The sequence below is a fragment of the Gobius niger genome, assembly GCF_951799975.1.
Source record: "Gobius niger genome assembly, chromosome: 1".
Taxonomy (NCBI): Eukaryota; Metazoa; Chordata; class Actinopteri; order Gobiiformes; family Gobiidae; genus Gobius; species Gobius niger.
The window spans coordinates 23371767-23379848 of NC_136852.1; the positions used below are offsets into that span (position 1 = coordinate 23371767).

An 8082-nucleotide genomic window follows, 5' to 3' on the forward strand; every position below is an offset into this window, starting at 1 on the left:
ATGCAGGATTGTATTAGGTGGATGGTATTGAGGTGAATGATTCAGTCAGTTTTGTATTATTGTATTCATTTGTTTTATGGCTGTATGGGTGTTTTAGTTTCTAAGTCATATAATTTTACCCAGTGAGTGCAACTACAACTAAATATTCTCACTCTATTGGACTGTGGACTGTGTAGCATGGAGAGACACTTAGCCCACTGTCTGGAGTTAAACTCAGGCCAATGAGCAAAGTGCTGATTTCAATGGATTTTACATTTATCACACAGAGTACAAAACGAACCTCTGTACTTTTACCAAAATTCTGAGCTGTCATCTCTTTTATAATATATAGTATAATTATTGTCTCCATTACCCCCTCTCATTAAATGCAAACACATTTATGGCAATGATGGGGCAGTGTTGTTGACAAGTCCAAGCCTGAAGGCAGAGAAATGGAGCAATTTAAGCCGTTTATTAGAATACAGGCACTGTGTTATTATTGTCTTGATGAGAATTGATCACCTCCTATTGTTGTTTGGCACTGGCCCTCACAATCAATTATGATGGCCTTTTTACTTTTGGACAGCAGGGGGCAAGATCGATCACCAGTCATTGCAATAAGACAATAAATGTATATATGAACTCATGCAGACACTTTCCAGCCTCCAACTTGAGGTGGGTCATATCAGTCACTTTCTCTGTGAGTCAGTTTTTGCCGTCAGACTGGCGACAGAGTGTAAGAAAGTAAAAAAATAACTGCTGTATTTCCAGAAGTAAGTAAAACGTATGATACCAGTGTAACTGTCTATTACTAGAGACTTCAGCTTCTGCAACTCATCACCTGCTGCAGTTTCTATTAACTGATAGTGTTCGCAGAATGATCTAACAATAATCAATATAACCTTATCTTAAAACCTTTACGTAAGGGTACTGTTTTATGCGACCAACCACTAACACGAGTTATACAACTTTCTATAGATAATGACTCTGCAAAACAGCAAACAAAGACTTAGTTAGTGCTTCAGATTGTTGTCTGTGATATGATTTATGCAATGATCTAGTTGACACGTCCCTCAAATTAATCCAATAATTTATTAGTTGGATTAGATACTATTCTCAAGTGAAAGTATTATGTTATTCTTATGACATCAAGTAGGTCAAGTCAAGTCAGACAAGCTTGGTTTCGAGTTGTTTAATCACATACATTTTTCACCACAAAATGTAGGAAGATGTTTTTTTTTTACAGCATACATCATTTGAAGCATTCGTTTCTTGTGTGTGCTATACTTGTATGTGCTTCGGACAGTGAAAAAGAGTCCCACCATGTTTTGTTCTTTACTGAGAAGTGCCTCTGTTAGACTATTTGGTGACGTGTGGGAAAGTCAGATGAGGACAGAGACGTTTTAAGAGGAGATTCTGGTTTACTGGCCCATCATGCCTCTGACTTCATTCAGGAGGCCATCAAAGCTGGTCTTCAGAGACTCAAAGTGAGGCTTCATCTTCTCACTGATATCACCATAGTTGACGTTCTGTGCCTGGCTGTAGGCCTGTTTCATCTGTTCCTTGTACTCCTGCACGTAGGGGGACACCACTTCCTTCAGGGCCTCGACGCGCTCATTGATTTTTCCACGGATCTTCTCAACGATTGGCACCAGTTTGCTCTTGGTCTCTTCCACATTGACTTCGATCTTGGCACGCAGCTCATCCATCACAGGCTCGAGTTTGGCCTTCAAGGCGACCGTCTGCTCCTCCTGCTTTACACGGTACTCGTCGAGTACGGGCTGCAGCAGGGTCTTGTACTCTTCCACGTGCTTGTCAATCACTGCTCTGAGTTCCATGCCCATGGGCTCCAGCTCCGCTTTCAGGGTCTCGATGTCAGCGTGGATGGAGGCGCGCATGTCCCGGGTAGCCTCATCGATGGTCTGCACAGCACCATCGGTCATGGGTCCAACCTGAACTTGGAGGGCAGTTATCTGATTATAGAGGTCATCTGCTTTCTTCTTGATGACATCCCTGTAAATGATCACATTTTCAAAATGATTACAGATTAGTCCATGTCAAGGTATATCGTGAGATCTTTAGCATTGAGTTGTCTGGGTGTGGAGTGCTCTTGTAATACAAGAAAGGTATTTCATTCTTTTCTGAGAGAAAAATGAGTAGATACATTTGCTTGTTAAAGTTCATTTCTGATTCCGCTACCTGTTTTTTCAAATTAACTATAGTTATTTGCAAGAGCAAATGTATCACATCATTATCGTTTTGTTCCTTTTATCTTTGCATACTGACTTGGTCTCCGGATCGGTGACCTTATCGGCGATGGAATGTGCACTGGTTTTGATTTGCTCCAGGGCCATCCTCATGATACCCCGGGCGTGCTCCAGGTGGCTGGGAAGTGGAGCGGGGGCATCGGCCTGCAGAGAGGCGGCCTGGCAACCTGACAACACAAGTCACATCAGGCAAATATAACAAGTGAGAAGTAAACACTTTTTTAACTTGTTTAACTCTGCTTGTGGTCAAATTGAGCAGTGCTGGTTTTGAAATAAAGTCAAGAAAGTCCATCTTATCCTAAATATAGTTGATCAAATGTTTCACTGCCTTGTAACTTAAGGGGAAAAGTACAATTGCACCACATTTTTGCAGTTTTACTGTGTAATGTGAGGTGACCTTTGTTGTGATCTTGTTTAATACAAAAATAGGTTGAACTGAATTGAGAAATTATAGTCTTTCTTATCGCTGCCTCATTCGTTCACCAACAGTGACATTGGTTTATAGTTTAAAAATGTACTAATCACAAGTACAAAAAACAAGAAACAAAAGAAGTTTCAATTATTGAGATGCTTTGAGATACTTACCAACAGCCAAAAGGACAGCGAGAGCAAGAGTGACAAACTTCATGGTGGCGGTCTGAAAGGAGACAAGAAATACATGTTCATGTTATTATGCAAACTTCATATTCCACAAATCACATCCACTGAAAGTAAAATGTTTAATTGATTTCATTCTGTCTTTCATTTTTACATCTAAAGAGACAAAAAACTTCCAGTTGACATTTCTTAGTATATTTTACCCTGAAATCTATTTGCCGAAACATTAACAAATGAATATCTTACTTAAACATACTCTTGTATAACATCGATATCAACGTAATTCGACTGTGTGCCCAGGCTTATTGCCAATCTTTATGTATGTTTTAGAAAGTTACATTTTTAGATCAACTCATGAATACATTTTTACAAATAATTTTAGGATTACGATCATTTGCCGCAAACCATTGCAGCTGAAGTAATGGTTGAAAAGATTTTAAAAGCGCTGCACTTCAATGGGATGGTCCTTACCTGGTGGAGTCCTTGACGAAACTGAGGGATATGTGGCTGGAGTAAGTTTATATAGGGCTGAGCTGCAGTCTGGGCAGGAAGCACTCGGGACGGGGCAATAGGAGGAGGGAGGAGGAGGTGAGGGGGCTGGCTGTCTCCGTGGAGCTGGACCTCACCCCCGGGCCGTCCTGCAGAGTTCAATGGTCACTTGCTGGGAAGCTCTGTTGGAGATAAAGTATTTGTCAATGTTAAGCTTCAGTTAGATAGAAATGATCTGTTGCTTCTTTAATGCTATTCCTACTTTTGATACTGATTCAAACATAATAGGCAGCGGAGGGGAGTGCTCCTTAATAAAACTTTTTGAGGTAACTCTCTAAGAATAATTTTATTCCACTATCATTTAATCAGCATGTTTACTTGAGTCATTTATATGAAGTAACAGTTGTCTAAATTTAGTCATGCTTTGGGTACTTTACCTCTATGGCTGATTACTGATTAAACATTCTGCATGGTGGATTGTTGAGGAAAAGTAAAAAAAATAAGTACATTGTACACATGTAGTTACTTTAATTGTGTATTAAAACTACATTACTTGATTGACCCACGTTATCTAAACTCTATTCAATGTGTGACTGTCAGAGTAATTGCTGGTAATTGATAAAACATGAGTGTTGGGACAAAGCAGAGGGTCCCAGTGTGAAGCGGAGCCACCGGGATTAAAACAGTGGGGTGCCGGCCTGAATGACAAAGGCACAACATTGTTAAGAGATAGGAATTTAAAAACATTTATAACAACATTGGGGTATTTTGGTAACTGCATATGAAGGCTTTCTAAGACATGTTAGTCCGTTTCATTTATTTTTTACAAGCCAATATGTGGTTGATTATGCACTGATCTTAATTGATCTTGTAAATGATTAATGGTCATCTGGTGTTTCCCCCTTCAGGCCTATAGTTACATACAGTTGTTGCATACAGTTTATATATGTATGTGTGGATGTATTGAATTTATGCTTCCTGGCCTAGAACTTGAGGCTTTCTTATCTATAGTGGTTTTCATTCAGTGAAGTCACGATGTTGTCTATGTTTAGTCCTGGTCTTGTTTTTTGAGGTGGCAGTTTGTATGAATGGTCAAACTTTGATCAGTGAGCAAAAATAAAATACAAGGCTAACTTTAACATTTTGCACAGTGACCTATTTGACACTGTGCAAAAGTGTGTTTGGTCCAAAGACTGCAGAGCTGTAACTTGTTGTTCTGTTTCACTCTGAACTTTGTCTCCATCAGTTTTATTGAAGAACCACAACAGCAATTGTGTAAAAGAGTTCAGGGTTTTAAGTGTATGAGTTTACATTGTCAATTTTACTGGATTGTCTGTTTTATTGGTTGTGTAATGTTTATTCTGCAAAACCATTTGTGCCACTGTCCTAGAGAGTGCCATGGAAAAAAATCTATATTTTTCTGCAGAGATGGACTCTTTATTATAATGATGATGTATTTGTCATTATACAATTAGTTATCAAATGAATGGTTTTATCAGAGAAATTTGCGTCTGACGCCATATCATCGCCGATTTCCTAAAAGTGAAAAACATGCAAATATCATACAGGAAAGGTCATCCAGTCCAGGCATTAGTCCACCCATTGAGAGAGCGGTATTTGCATAAAGTTTCTTCTATTTAGGTTGTTAAGTCCATAGTTAATGATTGCCTTTGACTGAGATCAGCCGGAAACGCGTTACTATTGTGTAATGTGACCTACTGTACATTACAAACTGTGGGAGATTTAAATGTATAACCAGAGGATTTTGTGTTGGACGACTGAACTTGTAACCAGAAGCCACTGAATATGAACAGTTGTGTGTGGTTGTCAGTGTTGAGTAATGGTGCTCTAAGTTGATTGTTATATTTGTCCAGAAACACGTTTTAAAACTTTTAAAATATTTTCTTGATTAGAGTAAGCTAGCATAAAATAGCTTTCCTTTTTCTGGGTAAAGTTCTTCTCTTAACGTGAAAGCCTGTTGTTGGTTGTTTGTAGCCTGGAGCTGTGGCTCCAGCTGATAGCAGGGCGATGACAGGGAGGTGACAGAGCCCTCACCCCCGACCCTCTCCATCGTCTACAAGATTTACAACCCTCCTCTGTCTCTGTCACTCACACCACAGCATCTGGGACGAGAAAAAAAGGTTATCTGTAAAACCTTAAAACAATGTCCAGATGTATACTTTTTGAAATCTTTCGCTATTCTTCAATGTCAATGCCAGTCAGAGATCTATGGAAATGACAGTGTAGTTTGATTAAAAGTAGGCTTGTGATAGACATAGGACTGATATTTTGGAGTGGGACTTGAATTGCTCTCAAGTCATTGCCACTGTCGAATGCTGTATATTTTTTGTAAAAACAAGCTTCTAAATGATGGTTTTAAGTACATATACGTACATTTGTGAGAATTCACAGAAGCGCTTACTGAGTTAACACAGTTTGTTAAAACACAGAAAACTCTTTGAAGACTGGACTCGGACTCTAACTTCATATTGAATGTTCTCATGAGTGACTTGGCCTTGAAGAATGAGGACCTGAGCATGACTTGGGCTGAAAACATTGACACTTTACTGCAACAAATCTCAGTCGATCTATCACTTTGTATCTCATTCATATATGTGAGCGAAAGTTTTTCCTGTTTCAAAAATAAAAACTATGGCTGGATTATTGTCAAATGTTGTGTAACAACATCAAGATACACACTGCCTCCCGCCACCTATGCTGTCAATCCATAATGTATCATAATGAGTGGGGAGAACAACCTCAGGACAGACTCCTTGAAAGGCTTTATTCTTATCTCTGGGTTCAACCTTTGAAACAACCTTTCTGCTCAGTGTCGATGCAGCTGCCACTTTGAAACATCTATCTCAGCTTTATCAGCGGGACCTTTACCTGAAACGCAGATATGGTCCAAATGCACGTGTTATCATTGGTACAGGTGATCCCATCCTGAGGCAACGCATTGTCTGAGCGTCATTCAGAGACTTTTTTATTTAAAGACCTGATTAACAATTTAATAAACCAGGTCCGTATTCAAAGGACTCAGACTACAAAACCCACCAAGAACACTGAAAACTATTAAGGTGCCTATGCTAATATAGTAAGTAAAGAGTAAACTTATTGGAAAGAAAGCAAATAATGAAAATGTCAAGACTTGTTTTAGTAATCACTTGTTTTCGTGAATTACTCAGTTTGTGGAAGAAGGAACAAAACATAATGTACACAACAAAAGCTCAAACAGACGTGAAGTAATTGCAGATAAACATTTATTCGGCAAACCCACTGTTTGATCGCGTCCTGGTTTGGGTTCAAAGGTTGCCTGGCGTTTCGTGCTGATTCAAAGTCTGCGGGGTCCATTATCTCAGCTGTAACTGTCAGAAACTGCAGCCAAGTCCCATTTCGCGGTTTTGCAACGCCACATCTGTCAGATCACTAATGCTTTATTACACATATTTATTTTTAATCTAATGACCTGGTTTTTGAGCCGCGCTGTAGGTCGCCTGTCCCTCTGTGTTGAACAGTGAGAACAAAACAGGCTTGTACTCACATAACCTCAGCCGGCCAAGGGGACGTTAAGTCTATGAGGTGGTAAGTATGAAAAAAGATGTACAATGCTGTTCAATAAAAAGGGATTGTTTACAATTTGTGTGTAGAGGGACAGGTCATAAGAGATATTATTTGAGCAAATCAAACTGACATTTCCAGCCTGGGTGCTTCTAAGAAAAAAAGATTGGGAACCACTGCATAGGCACTGCAGGGCGGTTTCCCACTAGGTCGTCCTGGCTTTGGTTGAAGAATAAATCAAATGCAGAGGAAAGACTATTTCCTATTTATTTATCCTATGAATAACACAACAAATATAAAATAAAATGTATGAATTAAATCTTAACTGAATACGTTTTTAGATATTACATGACGAGCATCACTCCATCGTTGATTGGCCATATTATCTCTATTTTGTTTTCAAGTGCTTCACTTCTAGCGGTGAACATTTGATTCTCACTTTTGAACATGTTGAATGTCTAACTTTCATCATCACAAAGTTTCAAGGCCTGTTTGTGAATCTAAAGTAATCATTGCCCAACACAAGGGGGTCATTTACCCTGTTACCAATAAACGCCTACACTATTAAAACAACTCAATCAGTACTTACCACATAGACCTCTCGACTTTTGTATTTGCATAATCCTCTTCCTGCGTAACCAAAGGCCCTCAAGGAAACCAGATGTTTTTCCCCGTAGTGGAATAAAATGTATGTGTGTGTGTGTGTGTGTGTGTGTGTGTGTGTGTGCATCTAATCATAAAGAGTTTGTATCCCTATGAACACGAGCGGGATAGTTGTTGTATGGCTATTAGGCAGTAGGCTATTGCTCCCTGAAAGTTGGGAAATGTGCTCATAAAATCATCGCTGTGAAGAATAGGATGTTCACAATGGTTCTTGCATTTATTGGGCCCTTAACTTTATACACTGAGAGAACGTCAAGATAAAAGTCAATTGTGCCTCTCCTATTCGAACAGACATAACAAAAGCCCTTGAAAAGTGGCCCCTTAAGTAGCTGACATAGCCTCCAGCAGTGAACAGCAGTTTGAGACACCATTGTGAGCTGTAAACACTGTAACAACATGAGATCACCGGCTACATTTGTTTCTTTCTCTTTCTGGTTCAAGAACACATTAGACAAAGGAAGTGATCAAATCTAGTAAAGCAGATAAACAAACCTTCTATCTTACTAAAAGAACGACCGTTAATATT

The 8082-nt window shown here is 39.2% G+C and overlaps 1 protein-coding gene across 1 annotated transcript; it reads right to left on the reverse strand.

The window, feature by feature from the left end:
- Nucleotides 1-1152: 1152 nt before the first annotated feature.
- apoa1b (apolipoprotein A-Ib) lies at nt 1153-3386 on the reverse strand. The gene is made up of 4 exons (XM_079572742.1): nt 3315-3386; nt 2832-2883; nt 2266-2413; nt 1153-1992 (listed from the first exon to the last, which is right to left on the reverse strand). The coding sequence occupies exons 2-4, from the start codon at nt 2872-2874 to the stop codon at nt 1401-1403; spliced, it is 783 nt and encodes a 260-aa protein (XP_079428868.1). The 5' UTR covers nt 2875-2883; nt 3315-3386; the 3' UTR covers nt 1153-1400.
- Nucleotides 3387-8082: the final 4696 nt, after the last annotated feature.